At 41.9% G+C, this 24,209-nt stretch overlaps 1 protein-coding gene across 1 annotated transcript in view; it reads left to right on the top strand.

Annotated features, from left to right (window-relative positions):
• Positions 1–264: 264 nt before the first annotated feature.
• The window catches only part of LOC148030140 (E3 ubiquitin-protein ligase At4g11680-like), a 38,910-nt gene continuing 14,965 nt past the window's right edge, over positions 265–24,209 (top strand). Inside the window, exons 1-3 of the mRNA XM_087686416.1 lie at positions 265–1,058; positions 9,553–9,672; positions 9,787–9,919. Coding sequence (XP_087542542.1) covers positions 475–1,058; positions 9,553–9,672; positions 9,787–9,919 — 837 coding nt within the window. The 5' untranslated portion in view covers positions 265–474. The remainder of the gene's footprint in view (positions 1,059–9,552; positions 9,673–9,786; positions 9,920–24,209) is intronic.

Genomic DNA, 24,209 nt, shown 5'->3' with positions numbered 1-24,209 from the left:
ATCCCCCATGCATGCAATTCAAATTTCAAGTTTCAGGTTCGGGAAAAAAATGGAGGTTCGGGAAATAACGGAACCTCCAACCAAGATAATAATGTAGTATAGAATAAATAAAAAGTAAATAGATGTCAAAGATTGAGTTGCAGGCCCTGTAGGTCAATTCGTCTTAATTTTCAAGTTGTGAAAGGAGTCGGTTTAAATTTTTAAAAAAATGCATTGACCGAACCCAAGGCAGACAGGAACAAATGAGAGAGAAAGAGAGGGAGGCATTTTGTTGTTACTTGGCGTGCCAACCTTTCGAGGGGAGATCATTACCTCCGTTGTTGACACGCAGACAGCAGAGAGAGAGAGAGAGAGAGAGAGAGATCGCGCACCTGACAAGATTTTGCTCACCCGAGAACATTTCGCTACTGCTGTCTTCCTGCCATAGTATGTTAGGGTTCCTGATCTGCCCCTGACGAACGGCCATTTTCGCACATGGAGCGGGCATCCGTCACCTGGGGTCCCAGCTCCTCCCCAGATCTGCACATGGATTTATCGCCCCTGCTCCCCAGTGAGCCCGCTGGCAGCACCGACAATGGCAACGGCCACACCCCTGCCGTCCCCCGCAGTGGCCTGTCCGGCGCGGCACGCTTCCTCCGCCGTGCTGGCAGCCGCCGTATGATGCGAGAGCCCTCCATGCTCGTCCGTGAGACTGCAGCCGAGCAGCTTGAAGAACGACAAAGCGATTGGGCCTACTCTAAGCCCGTCGTTATCTTGGATCTTATCTGGAACCTTGCATTCGTGATCGTCGCCATTGTTGTGCTAGGGTTGAGCACGAAGGAACGGCCTAGCACGCCCTTGAGAATATGGGTGGCGGGCTATGCTCTGCAATGTATTGTTCACATGATCTGTGTGTGCTGCGAGTACCAGAGGAGGCATCAGCAGCGGCGCTATGCTGCCATGGCAGCTCGAGGAGTTTCACAATACTCGAGTGTGGGTGTGAGTGAGAGATTTTCTGCATCTAATGTAGAAACAGAGCAATCATCTGAGGATGAAGATGTGCCTGCAGGGAACACCAGGTTTGTTTCCAGCTATACATTTCTATCATTTCCCTTTCCAATGTTTTTAAACTGCATTTAGTGGTCTGGTGAATTTGTAATCCGTAGGAATACTGCAGATTTGTCAATATGGTAGTTCTCAGTTGCTCTCTGCCGGTAATTATGAATGAAAATTTTATGGACTGGTTTATAAAACAAAATTCTGTGTCTTGTTCTGGAGTTTGGTGCATGCTAATGAGGGTGCTACAGCCTACCAACCTAGTTGCAAAGCTCTGAGCAACATCTTTGAGATCTTTGCCTTGGTTCTTTTATGCAATCTTAATAGAGTTCTCTCTTTCTCTAATGGGATGTTTCTTGTTAGGTCCACATTTTAATTAGGATTCGGCAACTTGTCCAAGATAAAACCTATTGTCTATAGATTGCACCTATTTTGGATGACCATAAGCGAATTACGTGTCATTTGTGTATCTCGCATAAACCAAGCCTCCACAATAGCCACAAGATACTCTTTAGAGGAGCACCAGCCTTGATGCCAAGCAAAGATATCCTAGGGTTTGCACTAAGAAAACATAGAATGTACGACCCGACTAAACCACAACTACTTATACAATAACACAATAAATGCAAAAGACAAAAATACAAACACAAACATAGAAGGATCAAAACTTTGAAGTGAATGAATCAATGCAGTAAATGAAGGAAATCATGTACAAGATGCTTAAGGGCAGAGTTGTCCAAGAGTTGGTGGCTCTCATGGGAGCGGGCTGAGGGAGTAGTTTGTCGAGAAAAACGCCGTACCAAAGAGATAGTAGGGTTTGCGGGGTGAAACACAGAGTGTGTACAGCAAACACCAAGAAAGAAAAGAAACTCAGAGTGTGTCCTTTCTGAATCAGGCGGCAACACCTGAGGGTATTTGCACAGTGAAGGGAGTGAAATGCAGTCCTCTGGCAATGGAAATACCAAAGATGTATGCTGAAGGTGAAGGAGAGTTGTCGAGGGAGCGAAGCGCAGTCCTCCGATGCCATTTGAGTGGAGGAGAGTGATCACTAGCTGTCGAGGGAGTAGAATGCAGTCCTTTGATGCTAGGAGGAGAGTCTAGGCTGCAAAACACAGATACCAAATGATGGAAGTGGGGGCCAGGATACCAAACGTAGACGCCAATAGCTCAAATGATGACGCTAGCTGTAGAGGAGGTCGCTAGTTAGAGTAGAAGCCACCAGGATGATCAAAAGCAATGTGGAGAGACTGGAGAAGATATCGCTTGTTGAGGATGATGACGCCAGATGGTTGGAGACCCAAAACACAAGGTGTAGGGCCTATTGGGGAAGATGCCAGCTGTGGGGAAGTGACGCCTAACTGGGAGAAGGCCTCCAGAAGTTGAGACGCAAACAAGGAGTGCCCATATGATGGAGGAAAATTGATGCCAACAGATAGTGATGGTCGCCAGGGTATGTGAGCTGTCGCCTAGATGTGTAATTGACGCCGGTAGACGATGAGGAAGAAGCCACCAACCACGAACCTCGAAGTCCTCCTGCAAGGGGTGTGGGGGCAGTGGAGAGGTTGGAGAGAGTGTGGAGGGGTGTCTAATGATAGGAGAGAGGTGAAGAATGAACAGTGAGTATGTTGAATGTGGGAAGAGGTGGCCTGTAAATAGGCATGCACAGTCTAGGGTGGTGCACCAAATGCCCAGAAAAAGGGCGCCAGCCCTTTTTGGGGCTGTCAGTGCGAAACCCTAATTGAAGGAGATGAATTGAAGAAATGGTTTTCTCAACATAGTCGGAATGTGATGTGTATTGGAGACGGATACTGAATGTTGTAACCACCCGTTGGAGAGGGCAGGCAACAAAATGTAGCCTAGTAGTACGTACTAACAATGTAACAATTGTACGACTAAGCTGTAGCAGAAATGCAGTTGTGGCGGCACTTGGTTGATCAAGGTGACAATTGGAAGGAGCTGATTTGGGGCTGCGGATTGTTGTGAAGTTTGTCCGCACTTGCAAAGGAGCGTGCAGCCCATCATTAGGTAGAAAATGCTTAATGCAGGTAGCAACATACAGGATGACAGTGTAGCACTTGACATCGGTAGTTTGGTTGTAAACACATTTGCAAACAAGATGCTTGATGCCAGAAATGATGTGACTGTAGTCGATGATGGCTCGACATTAGATGATCATGATGTTGTGTGAGGTTGGACGGCCACTCATTGGAAGTAGCAGGAAATAGGGCGCCAACAGCAGTAGAGAGGTTGTGGACTGGTGTAAGTTGCTGAACAAGGATAGGTTGAATGGTGGGCAGACAATAGACTGTCTATTTATAGATGCAGAAGGATCCTTCCAAATCAGGGTTTTGGTTATTGGACATAGAAACTCTTTAGGAACACATTTCTTTCTAATGAAAGTTTTGTAACAATTGGGTTTTGGGACCGTTTAAAAGAGCTAATCAATTTGTAGTGCATTTTTAGCTCAACACATCCCTCTATGTTTCTTTGTTCATGCTTATATAGCTTGTGTCATTTATGGGTGTAGCAACTTTGAACTCAAACTTGAACTTGAGTTGAAACTCTAATTGAAATTTGCAGGTGCAAAGTCCTTGGGTCATCTATCATTTGTATGGTACTAGAAAATCATTGAAGATTGCTGCAAGTGAAGATGTTGTAGTGGGTCTAAAGTTGTAAGAATTGATGGGAGTTGGAAATTTAGGGTTTGCAATTATAAGGCTTTGGATTTGTGAAATCTCCTCCTTTACTATTTACTGTATGCACATCTTGCATCACTTCCATCCAATTTCTTTGATTATAATCCAAATATCCTCTTTTAGTATCTATTGTATTCACATTTAGCATGACCTTCATTCCTCGATAGAGTAAGGCATGTTGCAAGTTCTCCCTTATGTAGTTAAAATCATGACCTGTGAATAACTCAATATTGTGAGATCAAAGGGGAGATAGTGAAACCAACCTTTCTTCTTGGATAGGGTGGTAAATAACTTGATTAATTAACAATTACAGCAAGTATAAAGTTCACATAAACTGAAAATGCAAATGTTACTATCTAATCTTGGACATTGGACTCCGGGTTGGCTGCCAAATTGGTGCCTCTTGTGGTATTTCTTTAACTTGTATTGCTAAAAGTCGAAGTACACTAAGATCCAGCTTGATCTTTAATCTTCAATACAACTTGTTGTCCATAGCAACTAGCAAGCCTTCAAACCAATATGCCCCTTGGTTTGCTTGGGGATTGGCCTTCAATCTGCTCCTTGGACAATAAAGTCTGCCCCAAACTTCATCTTGGTTGGTTGATCTCTTGAATTCTCCAAAATCCCCATATTTCAGCTGCTGAATTTCAAGCCTTCAATTGCATCCTCTTGGGATTGAAGTTGACTAAGATCTCGAGGGAAGTTGTGAATTGGCTGAGAGAAGGGAGAGAAAGCTAGAGAGAGAGAAATTTCAGAGTTTCATTGCCAAAATTGGCTGAAATTCAATGCTGCCTTGTTGTAAATGGCTGATTGACTGTAGCCCGCCATCAATAGAAGTCCCACATAGTCACTTGCCCTTGTGAGGCCCAAACTTGTCACCTGCCTCTAGGTGTTAAAAGATAACGTACCAGCGAGACAATAGGGTTTGCAGGGATGAACATGGAGTGAACTTGACAAACCTGGAGAAGAGAAGAGAAGAGAAGAGAGACGAAACTCTGATGAATGAAATGATGAAGTTTTGAATCATGGAGTGAATGTGATACAAGGGAACAAGGGTGCCGTAGCACAAGGAAGATGAAGACAGCCATGAACCACGAACCACGAACCACGAACCGCAATGTCCTCCTGAAGGGGTGTGAGGGTAGTGGAGAGGTTGGAGAGAAGAGGTGACGGACTGAATGAATCAGTCGAGGTGAATGAATGAGAGAGTGGCCTATAAATAGGCATAATTAGTCTAGGATGGCGCCCCTTTTTGGGGCTGCAAACCCTAAACGCAAAATGCAAAAACGCAAAAACGCAAACTGTGGGTAAAGGGTGAAGGGTTTCTCAACACCCCCTCTCAGGCCCAAAAGGGGGAACCAGAGAAGAGTGAGGTGGAGATGCAATGCTACATGCTGAAGAATGCTCATGCAGCAGGTGCCACTTAGACAATGTCCCTCGTGGGGAAATTGTTCACTTGCCCAAGCGCCCTAGTACAAAGATGATGAAAACATGCAATGCAGAGGAGGAGGAAGATGTAGAGGATCCCTAAGATCCAAGATTTCCACCTGAAAGGTAACCTGTAGTAAACAATAGTAGACATAGTGAACTAGAGAACCCAAAACTCAACCTCGGGAGAGAAGCCACTAGCTCCGTGCATCCATGCTGGAAGGAATACGAAGGCCTCGTCATCAAGTCGCGACTAAACCTTCGAGGTCCCGATCTAGGTGGTACCTGAAGATTCTGGATATTAGTAGAAGAGATGATTGGTCGAATACAGCCACCCCAAGAAAGTAGAGGATGGGTGAAGAGCTTCATGTGGAGTAGGTTCCCCCGCTGAGGTGGGAGGTGGAGGGGCCCCTGCTGAAGTCGAAGTAGTTGCCCCCTCTAAGGGCAAAGAAATAACATCCCCCTCTAAAGTAGATAGGAAATCCAAAAACTCATGGATCACAGACTCAGAAATGTCGAATGACGAAGGAAGTGTTGCTGGTCGTGCTGAAGAAGGTATCTGGGTTGCCGAAGAGCTCCCAGAGGTAGCCTCTTGAACCTGAGTAGTCGAGGGTGGGAAGGATGGGGCTCAGAATGAGCAAGAGGTGGGCAATAGTCGCTGTCTCTCAATGGAGCGGACCGAGTAGCCGAAGAAGAGGAAGGAGTCGAGCAGCCACTGTCTCTCGAAGAAGCAGATTGACGAGGAGACGGTATCAAACAATCACTGTCTCTCAATGGAGCGGACTACAGATCCATAGGGTGTGGAAGCCACTGATGAGGAGGCGGTATCAAACAATCACTGTCTCTCGAAGGAGCAGACTGACGAGGAGACGGTATCAAACAATCACTGTCTCTCGATGGAGCGGACTACAGATCTGTAGGGCGTGGAAGCCACTATACCTGAAAATAAGTGGGAGAAGGCTGTCGCTGGCATTGCAACAATCTCCAGGAGGTTGTAATGCCAATTGATCCTTCATGTGCTCGAAAGGACTTAGTGCGCATCTGATGCGTCTTATTGCCTTGAGCATAGTACTCTGATAGCCGATGTAGAACGATCTCTGTGGCCCAAAAAGGAGAGGTGGCACAAGGAGTGCCTGGTGGAAGACGCATATACTCCAGGGGGGTGGGGAGCAAAGGTCGAAGTTGGCAAGTATCGATGGTGTGCCCGGAGATGCCACAGTAGGAGCACCCAATAGTCTGGTCATCTATTGGTAAAGAAGCCATGGATACCAGTGTGCCTTGCTGAAGAAGGAAGAGGTCGGCCACCAGGAACCACAAACCGCAATGTCCGCCTCAAGGGGTGGGAGGGTAGTGGAAGGGCTGGAAGTGAGCTGCCAGTGGGAGGAGGATGTGACCAGCGGTAAGAGATTGCAACCAATAGAAAAACGCAAGTGAGGAGAGAGAGACTAAAAATGCACCCAGGATAGCCTGCAGGAGAGAGAAAGACTAAAAACGCAGGCAGGACAACCTGCAGGAGAGAGACTAAAAATGTAGGCAGCAGGTGAGAGAGACAAAACGCAAGCAGGACAGCCTGCAGGGAGAGAGGAAGACTAAAAACGCAGGCAGGACAGCAGCGGCAGTTATTATGCTGAAATCAGCTCCGAACAGTGTGTGATAGGCTGAAAATAGGTGCCAAACTGTTGTAGACAGCAATGGCCAGCTTGGACCGTGATGTCCTTTGCATCCGGGGTGTGGGCAGCAAGCCGAAATACCTGAAATCTGCAAAAACGAGATTGTTTTTTGAATGGAGAGTGATCAGCAACAGTTGTTCTGTTGTAAATAGCTGCAAACTGCGGGTGGAAGGCTGGAAATCAGGCGCCAATTGATGGAGACAGCAATGGACAGCTTCGGCTGAGATGTCCTCCGCGAACGGGGTGTGGGCAGCAAGCTGAAAACAACTGAAACGTGCAAAAACGAGATTTTGATGCAATGGAAGAAGAAGAGAAGTGGATGCCGAAACCGCCATCGGTCTTTGCCTTCACTGGAGTGGAGGATCTTTGCCGCTGTTTGAGCAGATCCAGCTCTGATACCATGTCAAAAGATAATGTACCAATGAGACAGTAGGGTTTGCGGGGATGAACATGGAGCGAACTCGGCAAACGTGGAGAAGAGAAGAGAAGAGAGACGAAACTCTGATGAATGAAATGATGAAGTTTTGAATCATGGAGTGAATGTGATACAAGGGAACAAGGGTGCCGTAGCACAAGGAAGATGATGAAGACAACCATGAACCACGAACCGCAATGTCCTCTTGAAGGCGTGTGAGGGTAGTGGAGAGGCTGGAGAGAAGAGGTGACGGATTGAATGAATCAGCCGTGGTGAATGAATGAGAGAGTGGCCTATAAATAGGCATAGTTAGTCTAGGATGGCGCCCCTTTTTGGGGCTGCAAACCCTAAACGCAAAACGCAAATTGCGGGTAAAGGGTGAAGGGTTTCTCAACAATAGGCAGCCTGCAAGGGCTGTCACTTGCCTCCAATGGTCTGCTGATCAGTTGGGGACAACTCTTTGATAGCCTCCAATGGCTAGGCTATGGCTGGAAAATTGCAGCAATCACTCTCTCTTTCTTAGCCATTCTCGAACTTCCATAGGAAAGTTTGCCAAGTGGTGCCAAGTGGCAGCCTTCTAATTGCTTAAAGCAATTTTCAGTCCAAATAAATTAATATTTAAAATATTAATTTAATTATTAATTCTTGCTCAAAAAGTAACTTTACAGCTAATAATTAAATTTTGGTTCGGCCTCTTTGTTATCCAAGTATTCTTGAGCATTTATTAGCCATGGAAGTGGCACTAATTAATCAATTAAGGCCTAGTTCCTAATGTCACCATTGACATTAATGGTTAATAAAATGATCTAGGCCATAACTTGTAACTGGGTACCACCTAGTACGTGTCAAGTACAACTAATTAGAACTTTTGCCTTCGACACCCACTAACATCTTGGGGTCCTTGGCCCGTCATTGTGAAGTAACTAACTTGCACTTCACATGTGCATCTTACATTTGCACATTTGATTAACACTTAATCAAATGCCAAGCAAAACATCAAAATTTCATGCCCTTGTGACAAGTAGCATGCATTGGAGGCCTTCTAGCCAAGGGATTTGCAACCACATTTTTTCTGGGGAAATAACTAATCTAGAAACAAACATAAATAAAAAAGCTTGCTCAACTGCAGTTTTGTTTATCATAATGAAAACCTTATGTAAGATCATGAACTATAGCAAGATGTCGCTTTTTATAGAACCCCTAATTTTCTTTTCAGTTGCTTGATTCACAAAAGCTACTAGATGTCTTTCTTGGCTCAACACTGCTCGAGTGCAGTGCCTTGAAGCTAAGTTTTCTCAAGTCAAGATGAGTCAAAAGTGATATTATGCTTGGCAGTCCATTGAAAGCTGGAAATCCTTATTTTGTTCATTTAGTTTTGAACACATCCTTGTTAGACTAGTAGCGAAGCTGTATCGTGGTGCAATTTGTCTTACAAGTATATTAAAGTTATTCCATGCATCACTTGCAAACGCCAAACCTAGACAATCCCATATTAGCCTTTACCTTTTTACCTTCGTAGGATCTATTATCATCAATCCATGGGCAACTATAGGACCCAAAAAGACTTAAGTCTTCTTAATATTGACAAGCAGCTTACATTTTCGGAGTGCTTGAAATATATTTTCAAGATATTGGTAATGTTCTTTGAATGTAATGCCATCAAAATTTGTTGGTGCACTTTAAAATTTTGTCCATCATGTCGGTGATAATAGGTGGCAGATTTATGAGGCCAAAGAACCATCACCAATGTGGTTCTTCTTTATTTTTCTGAGAAGAGGTTTTCCAGCCTTTCACCGTGTGGAATGGTCAAAGTGGATCCATTGATCTCCCAAAGGTCCAACAGGCTGCATTTATGTGCAAGTTTCCAAAAAGAGCATCTTCACAAAATTTGCTTGTTCCATTTTATAACTAGGATGAAACAACCATTTGATGTATGGAAAATGTACAATTCCCAGTACACTTAGTTATTCACAAGCACCGGCAGAAAGGACCGTTTTCTTGTCATGCATGTCTGCAACTGATGATCTCCCTTCTGTTTCATGACAAGCTTACTTTGAGGCTCAAAGTACTCGGTGTATATTACAGAAAGTGGAGTGACTTTGATTCATTAGTGCGGCTGCTTAATACTGCTTGAAGTCTACAGATGTCACTCGTTTCATAATATGTTCTGCATGTCATGAAAATTGGAAGTATCTCTCTGGCTATGCATACTGTCAAAACAAGTGCTAGAATTGTGAAGTATGAGTGTTCTTCCGGGCTTATAAGTGTGTAAAATTTTTCAATATCTTATGGTACTTGATTTATGCAGCTTGGCCAAACGTCTAGAATCTGCCAATACAATGTTCTCCTTTGTCTGGTGGATTGTTGGTTTTTATTGGATAACAGCTGGCGGTCAAGCTCTCATACAAGAGGCTCCACGTTTATACTGGTACAAGCCATTATTACATCTAAAGCATCATGTTAATCTCATGCTGTAAGAAGAAGCTCTTCATTTTTTGATATTTTTGCAGGCTATGTGTAACATATGTCTTTTTGATTTCAGGCTGTGTGTTGTATATTTGGCATTCGATGTTCTGTTTGTAATTTTCTGTGTTGCTCTAGCATGTGTTATTGGGATAGCTGTCTGTTGCTGTCTCCCTTGTATCATCGCCATACTTTATGCTGTGGCTGATCAGGTATGAAACTATTATCTTTCTGATCCAATAGAAAAGTGCATCAATTTTTTGTTTGTCTACAAGAAATTCAGCATCTCTGATGTTTATGCTAACATATTATATAAACACAGCTTTGGGGATGTAGTTATTCTTTGCGAGTTACAAATATGTAATTCTATGGTCCTTTGCCGGAGTATCTCAAAAAATTCTCAAACTTTAACCATAATTATGGAGATATAGTTATCCTTTAGAATTTGCGAGCATGTATTTTGCAGTCTTTTACTTGAGCATCTCAAGAGTTCTCACTCAATCTTCAGCTCTAATTTTGGAAGGATTTGTGTTTTGAAGTCCATATACCCAAAATATCCAGAGCACCAAAAAAGGCCATGTATACTAGCTGAGACCAAAGCAAGGTCTGTTTTTCCACAATGGCCAGCCAAGCTTTTTCACAATGACAAACACTTTGTGAATGCCCAAAAGTTACCCAAGCTTTTTCACATCATTAGTGCATACGAAGTGAGGTATCTTCTTTGATATCTGCCGCTGAAGCTTTTTCAAATTGATAAACACTGCAGTTTACATCAAAAGTTACCCAAGCTTGCTCACGAGTTACAACAATACTCATTGAAGATTGGCAACCTAAGCTCCCCAAGAAATTGACCAATAAAATGTTTCACTACTCTCAATTGATTTGAGACCCTTTTTTTACTTGCGTGATTGTGTGAACAGCTCCATTTCATTGTCTTGTGCTTTACATGTCATTACACCAATGTGTCATTAACCATTGGTGAATGATATTTTTTGAGGGCTTTCTCCATGTGGTCTTCTACCTATTTGTTGCAAAGGTGATGGCTAGTGATGATTCGTGTTTTTCCATTAGGGGAGTAATCTTTAGGAATGTTGAGTAATGTAAAATTAAAGGCCTTAATAGATAAATTATCATGCATTTTGACTTAATTTAGCTCCACAAAACAACCCCAAAAAGAATTATTTGGAGAAAAGGGTATTTTATTTGGTGATAGGACAAATGCCTAAAAATCTACTTTAAAAGAACATGTTGTAGGCATTCTACTCACTCATACTCTTCATGGATTCCCTCACTTTCAGTGCTAGCTATGTCACCTCCCTCTAGTGTCCATGACAATTGACTTCGTTATGAGCTATATCCCACTACTTGGAGGTGTTGCGTTGCTTGGAGGAGGACCCATCACTAACATCTTTCAACTTGTCGTATGTTGTTCAACCACATCATTATTATCTAGAACTGCATTTGGGTGTTTACTATGTAGGTTGCATTTACAGGAGCTAGGAGACAGATTGTTGATGCCATCATCTTTTTCATCATTTGATTGGGATTTAGTGGCATTTCAGCTTGCAAGCATGTGTTTTGCTACTTTGAAGCCATCCTGATGTTTAGAGGATTGTGTGAAGAAAATTGCTAGGGTTTGTACTGAGGAAACACAAAGTGTACGACCAGACTGAAACACAAAGAGATAGACATAGACACAGAAAGCAAAACTTAAACCCTAAATGCAAAACTCAAAACTCAAACTTAGAAACTCAACACAAACAGAAGAAGGGAGAGAAGAATGCGACTCTGAAGTGAATGAATACTGTAAATGAATGTAATAGTATATAGATACTCAAGGGCAGAGCAAAGTGTCAGAGAGTGACGTCCATCGAAGACGGATCCCAAGTTTATGACCACCAATCGGAGTGTAGGATGGAGAGGATGCAGCAAATGTAGGTGTTAGGAGGACTTGGAGCACCAACAAATGCAAGCTGGACAGGTGCGGAAGAGGTTTGGCAGTTGTCGCTTGATGAGGAGGAGCTGTTGCTTGATGAAGGAAGCTGTTGCTTGGAGAGAAGACATCAAACGCAAGTTGTAGATGCAGTCGCTAGTTGCCGCGAGGTGATGAAGAGGTCCAAACGCAGCAGCAGAAGGTCGCTTGATGAAGGAGATGGGCTATAATAGTCGCCTACATAGTGGTAGTCGCTAGCTGCCGCCAGGTGATGAAGAGGTCCAAACGCAGTAGTAGGTTGCTTGATGAAGGAGATGGGCTGCTAGTAGTCGCTTACACAGTGGAGGTGCAAATGCAACAGAGGGAAGGTATGGCAGCAGTCGTGGGGACTGGATAGCCATGTGTGTGTGGACTGATGGCTGAAATCTGTACTCATAAGGGTGAGAAACCTACACAGACGGGATTTTAGGCTGAATGGGGGCAGCCTATCTATTTATAGATGTTGAAGGGTGCCCCAAAGAATTAGGGTTTTTAGGGGGAGCACTGAAACTCTCTCGGATTGCTTCTCTTTCTAGGGGTTTTCATTAATTAAGTATGTTTTGGGGTTGTTTAAGAATGCTAATCAGCTGAAAAGCGTGTTTTAGCTCAACAAATTGTGTTTTGCCCCCTCCATTATTGCCCATATTACTAATGCGTTCTTTCTTACTTCAAATACCCTTAAAACAAATGTATTAAGGGTTTAGCGATATAAGCACAGTCCTTCGTACATTTGAACCAAAGTTTTCAGGATATCCTTTGAAGCTATTCATATCTAATGGTAATGGGGCCTAAGATCAATTTTGGTGAAATATTGGGCACCACAAAGTTGATCTATAAGGTCATCCATCCTAGGTGATAGATACTTATTCTTGATGGTTACCTTATTGAGACCTTTACAATAAACACAGAAGCACATTGTGCCATTCTTAAAATTGTAACTTGTTGGCCATTAATATCCCTAGTGACTTCTAAAAAATCATGTAGGCCAAATACAGTTTTATTAATGGAGCAACCATTGCAACTACTCGCATTAACAAAACAATCTTCTGATAAAAATTTAGAAGAAATATTTGGAGCTTCAACAATATTTATTGAAGCCTTGGAAGTAGACTTCTCCTTCTTATTTTGAGGACACTATCGGTTGTCATGAAAGTAGCCCTTTCAAGGTAAGCAATGCAACGACCCTTGGACCAATTCTCGCTACGAGTGACTTTGTGCTTACTATCTTTATTTTTACGTAATTCCAAAGGCGCCTAATGAGTTGTTGCTTGGATATAAGATTTCTTTGACTTAAAGATGGAGATAGCTCGATGGGAATCTCCTATTGACTGGTTATCCCTATTCACAGTCAAAGTATTATTAAATTTTTTTGAATACATGTAGATATCCTTTAACAAGTGTAACGGATTGTTGAGTACCCCATTTTGGTAGTCTAGTGGTAATTCAAAAAGGTATTGTATATAGAGTAACGCTTGAGGATCGTCCATGGCCTTTGTTTTATGTAACAAATCTTTGAATTCTTGTGAATGTGTCCAAGCCTTTCTTTCCCATATCCAGCTAAAATAATTTAGGGAAAGTTTTAATTTGGTCATGGTCATGAAATGCTTATGAAAAACAAATTGAAAATTTGCCCATGTTATTGGCTTGGGATGTAACCACACCTACCAACCATATGCTTTCTCCTATAATATGATTTATATCTGTTTGATATGTTGAGTGTAATGGAAGTGATACAAATCAAAGTAGGCCATCCATTTGGTTAGCCATGAATTGATCTTTGTCTCATCACAATCCTTCTCCTCCCCTTTGAAGGGATTAGGTTGGAATTGAAGAGACAATGTTCTCATAGTTGCAGGTACAAATGGAAAGTAGGGAGTGCACATCTCGGTTGATTGCCGTTGCATGTCCTTGATTTGAGCTCGGAGAATTGCCGGTAGTGACAGATCTCCATCATATTTAATAGTAGAAGATGCTTTGGGACATTGCTTGTGCCTGTTTTTGGGTTTGGAAGAAGTAAGACAAGCATCCCCCATGTGTTGAGGTTTGATAGGAACAGGTGCATCCAAAAGGAGATACACCTGAAGAAGCCATGATGGTACAAGAGGAGAAGTAGATTGAGAGAGGGTATGCAGATCGAGAGCAAGAGTTTATGTGGTTTTGATTTGAGAGAGAGGTAGATGTAGATAGAAGGTTGATTATCTTTTGGCCATTCTGGCTAAGAGGTCTCAGGTCTACCTTTATCATTAGATTCATCATGGTTCTCAGCACCGTACAAAGACAAACATTAGGTTTTTCTTTCTTCTTCGGCATTGACATCCATGGTTGAGAGGGGGTTTCTACCCTTTCTTGGTATTTTACAGGTTTTGGCTTTGTTCATCTTTGTGTTTTACATTTGGGGTTTGCATTTATTGTGTTATTGTTTGAGTTATTGTGTTTTAGCTGTGTTTGTGCTTTTTGTGTTTTCTCTATGCAAACCTTAGTATATCTTCACACCTTTGACCACATCCAACTTGCCCTTGACACAATGGGACAACTCACCCCCCTTTAAGAATAGTCGACACTGCTCGGGTGGGTATCCACGTGGTAGCTAGGTTCACACAACACTTCATCACGGTGCGAGTGGCCTAGGATAGCAACTCTATTAGCTAGAATAACTTGGATCACTTGCTGATAGATATAGTGGTTTTGTTGAATTTGTCCTCTATCCCCCTATCTTGCTAGGTTTATGATTGCTTGCTCCATCTTGTTAGATCTAGGTTGTCACCAGGTCCCCTGCTTGACCATAGCTACCGCCTTGTGCCTAGCCAGTTGCTAGCAGCTTGTGCTTGGCCTTTTACCACTAGCTTGTGCTTGCATGGTCACAATCAGTCCCACAGGTTGACTTAATCTCTCTCTCTCTCTCTCTCTCTCTCTCTCTCTCTCTCTCTTTCTCTTTTGTTGGGATGTAAAGGTCCTTTATTCATCTCCTTGTATTATACACATGTATTATTATATTGTACATGTGAATACACCCTTACGTGCCCTAAGTATAAATACATTTTATTATTTGTGTACCAACACATTTGTTTGTACACCCAAAATCATATCATACTCTCTCTCTCTCACTCTCACTCTCACTCTCACTCACCTGCACACTTCTACTGCAGTGCACTCTTAACAACTGGTATCAGAGCATAGGTTGTGTGCGCTTCCTGAGATCAGACCAGCTAACGGCATGGACTGCTCGACAAGTCAGACATGACCTGATAGGATCAGTGACATGGCTGCAGACTAATAGGCGATAGGTGTAGCTGACAGGCGACACGTAGGCAGCCAAGGAACAGGTCGTGAAGAAGTCGAGTGCGGGTGAGCCGAGTAGAAGACGGGCTTGCGATTGGGCGACGGGCCGTTGGGGCTGGTTGCACAGACGCGATGCGACGGGCTGCAGGTGACGTGGGCTTCTAACGGGCCGACGCGCGTGAATGTCGTGACGTGACGGGCAAGGTCAATGACCACCACCAACACCCCCCCCCCCCCCCCCCCCCCCCCCAACAACAACAACAACAACCCACCCACCCACCCAAAAAAAAAAGAATCACCTCATTTTTGCTTCTCCCTTTCTTGCGTTCACACACATAAACATTGTCCCAGAGACTCCTCAATAGTCTCCTCTTTAGATCAATCTCCTCAATCTGCAACCCATAGAGAATAGCCTCGACAACAGCTTTAAGCTTGAATTTATGCCAAATTTGTCTATAAAACCATGAAAAGACCTCTAGTAAACTTTTTGCTTTGTCTCTTTCTCCTCCACGTCTTGTGTGCTTAGAGTATTTTGTTCTTGCTTGATATGTTTCCATGTCTTGGATTTACTAGATAGATAGAATTCCATACTGTTCGATAAAATATAGAGCATGATTGTATAAAATAAATGCACAATTAGAAAACAAAGAGAGCTAGTTAAAAATCATATATGAATTATACAATGAAGAAACATATAAAGTTGTGTCAAAAATTGCAAACATTGTGCATGTTGACCTTAGTTAAATTGGGGATTTTGCCAAATTTGTTGGAATTTTGCTCATCCGAGTAAAATTTCCTGACATTTGACCTAGAAAAATTGGGGCTTTTCATGTATTGATGAAATTTTGCTCAGTTGGGTCAAATTAGCTGACATTTACGCACTGTCGGACCTAGAAATTTGGGATTTTTGTGCAAATTTGGTAGATTTCTGTAGTATTTGCCCGTGTAGTGGCTGGTTTATGTAAAAACAGCAAAGGCTTATTACTGGTTGGGCAAGAACAGCAGTGCATTTACTGGTTCAGCTTGTGCTCTTGCAGTTTAGTGCATTTACACTTTTGTTTGTGATAAAAATGGGTGCAACTTCTTCCAATTCTGACATTAAGAGTTTGATGGTTATCAAACGGTTTGATGGTTAGGGTTTTGACCTTTGGAAAAACTATATGCAAGGCATATCGTTCTTAAAGGATTGTGAGGATGCTTTGCTGGAAGATAAACCCGCACAAATGTCTGATCTAGATTGGGCCAGAGTCAACAAAAAGGCTTTGGCTTATATAAAGATGGGTGTCACTGATGACATTTTGACAGACATTATGGGCTTAGATACTGGTCATGCAATATGGGAGAAGTTGAAAACTACTTATGAGATCACCAAACGCATTTAATGCGCAAGTTGGTGAATATGTGACTGGATGAGTCGAAGCTTGTAATTGAGCACTTGAGTGCATTTACTGGTATATTAAATTAGCTCAAGGATGCTAATTTGGATTTTGATGATAAGTTGAGGGCGATCTTTGTGATCATGACACTACCTCATTCTTGGGAGACGTTGGTAGTTTCTCTCAGTAATAACCCCAATCTCTAATATGATGGTGTGAGGGGTTCAATCCTAAATGAAGAAATTAGACGTAAGTCTAGTGGAGAAGGCAACAACTCAGCTTACAATGTTAGAGGCAAGGCTGAAAAGAAAAGTGCAAATGCTGGGCAGAGAAGCAGAAGCAAGAGCAAAGGAAAGGAAAAGAGCGATGTTACTTGCTATTAGTGTGGTCGGAAGGGCCACAAGAAACCTGATTGCAGGTACTACAAGAAGGAACAAGAGAGAAAGAAGAATGCAGGAGACAAAAAGAAGAAAGAGGATAAGACAAATGTATTTGAGGCAGCCAAAGGCAAGGAAAAGGCTAATGTGCTAGTGTAGTCATAGAAGAGCTCTCGGATGCAAAGGCTGATGTACTATGTGCAGTATATGCAGATTACCAAGGTTGATGTGATTGATACACTTTTGTCAGTTGATGATGGTGTCACTCAGACTTGGATTGTAGACTCTGGTGCCTCTTTCCATGTAACTCCTTGCTTGGAGTGTTTTGCTATGTTCAATGCAGGCAATTATGGAAAAGTATATCTTGGAAATAACCATGCTTGTAGCATTGATGGGATTGACACTCTACACTTGTCTTTGGATAATGGGCAACAGTTGGTGTTGAAAGATGTCAGATATGTGCTTGGCATCAAGAAGAGTTTACTATCTGTTGGTTAGCTTGACTTGCATGGTTACATTACACTATTTGGTGGTGGTTTGTGGAAATTGAAAAAGGGTTCCATGCTGATTGCAAAACAAACCGAGAAGGACACTTTGTATTGTTTGCACTGTAAAGCTTTGAATGGCAAGTTTCTTGCAGTTGCTGAAATTGGTTGTCATTTGGAGTTGTGGCACAAGAGTTTAGGCCATATGAGCTAGAAAAGACTTGATGTTCTTACCTCTTTGAAGAGGGTTGATGGAAAAGGCTCACAAAAGCATCACAACCGAATATCCGTAAATGGTTATATGAGGCCGATTTGCCAGACCAAACCTCCTCAAGGATGCCATTAGTTAAGGACCTGTTTGGAGAGCTATTGCAAATGTGAACCGCAGTTTTAAGTGCCTCTCCCCAAAATTCATGAGGGAGATTAGCAGTGGACAGCATGCACCACACTCTTTCACATAAAATCCTATTGTATCTTTCAGCCACACCATTTGAAGAAGGGTTGTAAGGAGCTGTAAGCTCCCTCTTGATTCCATGCAAGTCACAAAAAGACTTAAACTCACTAGATGTGAACTCACCCCCATTATCAGTTCTCAAGCATTTCAGCTTTCTACTTGTTTGAGTGGTCACAAACGCATGAAAAGTTTTAAAAACAGCAAACACTTCACTTTTCGTTTTCAACAAATAAACCCAAATCTTCTTGGAACAATCATCAATAAAAGAGATAAAATATGCAACACCACCCAACGATTTCACGGGCATACTCCATACATCAAAATGCTCTAAGTCCAAGACCTCTTGATGTAGACCCGATTCTTGAGAATGTAGATCATTGGGTACGTAGGTCTACACGCTTAAGAAGGCAGCCACATTGGTATGACCCCTCTTTGCACTATGTGATGCTTACAGATGAGGGCGAGCCTCTTACATATAAACATACCAAGTCATGCAAATTCAGCAGTAAGTGGGAGCTAGCTATGCAGGAAGAGATTAAATCTCTGTATGCTAATGATACTTGGGATCTTGTGTCATTGCCCAAAGGAAGAAAGCCTCTTCCAAACAAATGGGTTTACAAAGTAAAAACAGTTGATGGGAAACCCAAGTACAAGGCAAGATTGGTTGCCAAAGGGTATGCACAGAAGGAAGGGATTGACCCCCAAGAGGTCTTCTCACCTATTATCAAGATGACCACTCTATGTGTGCTTTTTGCTTTCACTGCTGTATTGGATTTAGAGTTGTACCAAATGGATGTGAAAACAACTTTTTTGCATGGTGACATTGATGAGAAAATCTACATGAAACAGTTGGAGGGCTTTGTAGTTCCTGGAAAGGAGCAGTTGTTGGTGTGTAAACTAAAACGCAGTTTGTATGGGTTGAAGCAAGCACCACGGCAGTGGTACAAAAAGTTTGACACTTTTATGCTCTCTCATGGTTTTACACGCAGCCATGCAGATCATTGTTTGTACATGAAAAAGGATACAAATGGCTATCCCATCATACTTGTTTTGTATGTGGATGATATGTTGCTAGTTGGGAAAAGAAAGACTAGCTTGGATGCTCTCAAAGATCAGCTGAAATCAGCTTTCTCCATGAAAGATTTGGGGAATGCAGAGCATATATTGGGCATGAGGATTCACAGGGATAAAATGCAGAAATTGCTGTCCTTATCTCAAGAGAAGTACATTGAAAAGGTATTGGACAAATTTAACATGGCTGAAGCTAAGCCTCTTGGGGTGTCCTTACCTCGATATCTTAAGCTTAGTAAGTCAACAGACCAAAAGATGACATGGAAGCCAATGCTATGAAGGGAGTCCCTTATGCATCAGCTTGTGGCTCTCTTATGTATGCTATGGTCGCTATTCGTCCAAACATTGCTCATGTAATGGGAGTTGTCAGCAGGTTTATGTCAAATCTTGTCAAACCACATTGGGAGGTTGTCAATTGTATTCTTTGATATCTAAAGGGTACAGAAAGAAAGTGTATTTGCTATGGGCAGGGTGCACTTAGTTTGTAGGGTTATTGTGATGCAGACACGGCAGGTGACTTGGACACTTGCAGGTCCACTAGCGGGTATGTCTTTACAGTTGTTGGTGGGGCAATTTCTTGGTGCTCCAGGTTGTAGAACATCGTAGCACTGAATACTACTGAAGCTGAATGCATATCAGCTAGTGAAGCTTCTAAGGAAGCTATGTGGTTAAACAGACTTGTAGAGGATCTTGGCATGTCTATGAGTACACTAGTGTTGGGATGTGATAGCCAGAGTGCTTTGTGTATCTGACTAGGAATGCCATGTATCATTCATGTACAAAGCATATAGATGTGTGATATCACTTTATTAGACAAATTTTGGAAGATGGTCTAATGACATTGATCAAGATAAAAAACACAGGACAACCCTGTAGATGTTCTCACTAAAAGTCTAAGCAAGGCTCAGCATGAGCATTGCATACGACTAGTGGGAGTTGGTTAAAGGTTCACTTCGGACCTTTAAGTGGGAGGTTGTTGGGATGTTAAGGTCCTTTATTCACCTCCATGTATTTTACACGTGTATTATTATATTGTATATGTGAATGTGATACCAGCCTTCCTTCTTGGAATGGGTGGTGATAACCTGATTTAAGAGTTAATTACAACAATAAATGAATGCACATAAAATTTAATACACACTTTACCATAACATTCTTGGATAGTAGACACCCTGTTGGCCCCAAAATTGGCACCCCTTGTGGTATTTCTTTAGCTTTCATTCAATTGAAAGGAGTACAACTTGAGATTCTTCAATCTCCTCCTGCTAACCAATTGCTCTTGCTGTTATAAATGACCAGCAAGCCTTTTGGGTCATTTGCTCCTTAATTCACCCAGGACTTCTTCTCCAATTTGACCCTTAGCTGGTCAAATGCTACCCCAAATCAATTTGGGATGGGTTGCCTCCTGGAATCCCTTGATAATCTTCAATTATCAGCTGCTGATTTCAGTCCCTTGAGCCTTCAATTGCTAGCACGGATCCCAAGGTGATTGCTAAACCCTAATTTTTGCTGTAAATTAGGGTTTACTGCAGAAATTACAGATCAGCCCACCAAAAATGGCTGAGATCTCCTCCGAATGGCTAAGAATTGCTGAGAATGGCTGAGCATAGGCTGAAGGAGATGAGAGAATGCTGTAGAGCGAGAAAATTCTGAGATTTGTCGCAAAGAACCGATCAAAATCAGCTGCTGCCTTGTTGTACCAGCCCCAAATGGATGCACCAACAACAATAGGAGCATCAAAGACTGTGATCTACAGGAGAAAGTGCACCAGCAGCAATTGCTAGCTTCCCAAGGTCAAGAATATGCAATCTCCATCACCAAAATGGTCTCCAATGGTTGGGAAATGGCCCCAAAAGCTGGCAGTAACAATCCAACACCTCTTCCCAACAGCTCCAAATTGAAAAAACGAGATTTTCCTCTCCCTTCAACCCTATTTAGCCTTTCCCCCACTTGCATGGGAAAGTTTTGCCAAGTGGCAGCTTTCTTAATCAATTTTCAGCAATTTCTAGCCATTTAATTAATTTTTAGAATTAATTAATTCTGAAAATTAATTCAGCCCTTAATCTATGCCCGGAAAATTAACCTTGCCCATCCAAAAATTAATTGACTAGGCCATTTGCAACCCAAAGTGGTCCCATGCATTAATTGACCCTTGGACAAGCATTAATCCATTAATTAATGCCTAGTTCCGAGTGTCACCATTGACACTTAATGGCCAATTAATGGTCCTCGGGGCAAACTGACACCAAAATTCACCAAGAATCTAACAAGTGTAACTTGTTACAACTTTTGCCTTTCACACCCATCTTTTTCACAGGGTCCTTCGGCTTTCAACTGTGAAAAAGTAGCTTGCACCCCACATGTGCAACATATGTGCATCTTTTAATTGCACATTTGATTAATCCTTTAATCAGATGTCAATTAAACATAAGCAAAGCATCAAATTTCCACGTCCTCGTGATAAAATACACCCGAACGTGCCCTAAGTATAAGCACATTTTATTCTTTGTGTACCAATATATTTATTGGTATAGTCAAAATCATATCATACTCTCTCTCTCTCTCTGTTACTCTCACTCACTTGCACACTTTTCCTGTTGTAGCGCACTCTCAACATCTTTCTTTGCCCAACAGAGATAGGAGAGATTCTCTATCTGTGTTACGGGAACTTGAAGTTTTAAAATGCTTTAATCTTATCAATAATTTTGATTAAGTTATTAATCAAGTGTGCAAGGTTGTTTAGCACATGTGATGCACATGGCAAGTATTTCATAGTAACAGGTCAAGGACGGTGAGATATTTGTTGATGCCAAAGACAAAAGTTATAATAAGTTATGCGTGATAGGTACTAGGTGATACCCGGTGTTAGATTTTGGCTTAGACCAATTTATTGGCCACTAATGTTAGTGGTGACATCAAAGACTAGGCATTAATTAATTAATTAATATTGGTCTAAGGGCTAATAACTATTGAGAAATACTTGGAAGACAAATTGGACTAGCCAATTTAATTATTGGCTTGTGAAAATAATTTTTTGAGCACTAGAATAATTGTAATCAGTTGAATAATGTTGGAAAATCGGATTAGAAGAGTGCCACTTGGCAAAACTTGCCCATACAAGTGAGAAAGACGTTTTTAGGGGTGACAAAAGTCTATTTCAGCCATTGTGAGAGAGGAGGAGGTTGTTCGAGAGCAAGGAGAGGTTGGTGATGTGATTTGTAGCCACCAGGGATCAGTCCTATAGCATATGACAGTAGTTTGGAGCCCTCTAGGAGCAAGTGACAGTAGTCCAATGTCTTGGTGCAGATGACAACATATAAGAGAGGGCAATAGTCTTTCTAGTGGTCCTAAGTTGTCAGTGACAGCTTCCATAGCTGTTTGAGCAGAGCAACAACAGTTTTTTAGTATTTCTTGCGATGAAACTCTGAAATTTCTCTCTCTACAGCATTCTCTCTTGTTTCCCAGCCATCTCTCAAGTTATCTCAACATTTCTTGGTAGTTTGAGCCATCAGAAGAAGAGATTTTGGTCAATCTCTGATGTAAGTCCTAATTTACAGCAGAAATTAAGGGTTTGATAGCCACCTCAGGATGCGTGCTCAAAATTGAGGGCCTAGGATGTTGTGAAGGATATACGTGGAAAAGAGTTAAAATGGTAGGATAACTTTAATCCTTGGAAATTATACATATAAACACTTGTGGCAACGTATTTATTTCCAACAACCTCCCACCTAAAGGCAACGTATTTGAAGGTAGAGGAAAGAATCAACTAAGTCTGTGTATGTACAAAGCTGAAAGACACATATATTATCCAATCCCCATCATTTGGCAACGATGAGTAAACCGTTCGGCTGGAAGACCTTTCGTAAGAAGTTATGCAGGATTATCATATATATGTACCTTGACAAGCTCAATGCCTTTGCTGTCAAGTACATCCTTCGTAAAGTGATACTTCAGCTATATGTACTTTGTCTTTGCGTGAAAGACAGGATTCTGTGCTAGCACAATAGCACTCTGACTGTCATAGTGGAGGATAGGAACCTTTGTAATCCCAAGCTTTGTCACGAAACGTGAAAGCCATAAAGCTTTTTTGCATGTCTCTGTGTCAGCCACATATTTTGCCTCTATAGTAGACAGTGCAACACATTTTTGTAGCCTAGATGTCCAAGAGATTGCTCCTCTTGTAAATATAAACATATATCTGGAAGTAGACTTTTTGTAGTCAAGATGGCCAGCATAGTTTGCATTCGTGAAACCAACAACAGATGACTTTTGCTTACCAAAGCAGATACACAAATCCTTTGTGCCCTTAAGGTATCTCATGATACCCTTCACTGCTTCCCAATGCGTATTACCAGGATATGCCATGTATCTGCTAACCACTCCCACCGCAAATGCAATGTTAGGACGTGTAGCAACCATAACATGCATCAAGCTACTAACAATTGAAGCATAAGGTATCTTGGCCATTTTAGCCTTACCATCATGTGATGTAGGACTGTCATTTGCACTAAGTTTCACATATGGAGGCAATGGTACACTAATAGCTTTTCCCTCCTCCATATTGAATCGTTGTAGAACTTTCATAATATACTCTTGCTATGATAGATAAAGAAGACCCTTTGATCTCTCTCTGAGTACACGCATGCTAAGAATGTGATTTGCCTCGCTAAGATCTTTCATATCAAAGCTATTGTGTAGACTGTGTTTCAAGGAGTCCAAGGCATGAACATACTTGCATGCAATCATCATGTCATCCACATACAATACCAAGAGAATAAGGCTGCCATCTGCTACCTTCTTGGTATATAAGCAATGATAAACTTGAGAACGATGAAATCCGTGAGATTGCATGAATGTATCAATTTGTGTTACCATTCGCGCAGTGTCTGCTTCAGCCCATGCAGACTTTTGTAGAGTTTACATACCATGTGCTCTTTTCCCTTTGCAACAAAACCATTAGGCTGTTGCATATAGATCTCCTCATGCAGATCACCATGTAAGAAGGCGGTTTTTACTTCCATTTGTATGAGTTCCATGTCCTTAGATGCAACCAAGCCCAAGGTGGTTCACAAAGTAGTCATTTTGACTACAAGAGAAAAGATTTCATCAAAATCAACTCCATGTTCTTGCTTGTACCGTTTAGCAACCAAGCATGCCTTGTACTTGGGCAAAGAACCAGAAATGACTTTTATTTTGTAAACCCATTTGTAGGGTAGGACTTTTTGTCCTTTTGGAAAATGTACCAAATCCCAAGTGCCATTCTTTATGAGAGATTCCATTTCAGATAGCATTGCTTTTTGCTATTTCTTAATATCTCATTTGTCCATTGCTTCCTGGAAGCATGACGGTTCACCACAATTTGTTGATATGACATAATCAGCCACATAGTTTGCTCCAGGAATAAATCTATTTGGCTGTTTTTGCACTCTGGTCGACCTATGGACCCAGTGGTCAATATTTGTTGGCTGTTCAACTTGTAAATTTGCAT

This window comes from Lygodium microphyllum, chromosome 10 (genome assembly GCF_053477565.2).
Source record: "Lygodium microphyllum isolate KBCC chromosome 10, Lygodium_microphyllum_v1.1.10, whole genome shotgun sequence".
NCBI classification, from domain to species: Eukaryota; Viridiplantae; Streptophyta; class Polypodiopsida; order Schizaeales; family Lygodiaceae; genus Lygodium; species Lygodium microphyllum.
This window is presented reverse-complemented; position numbering and strand designations above follow the sequence as displayed.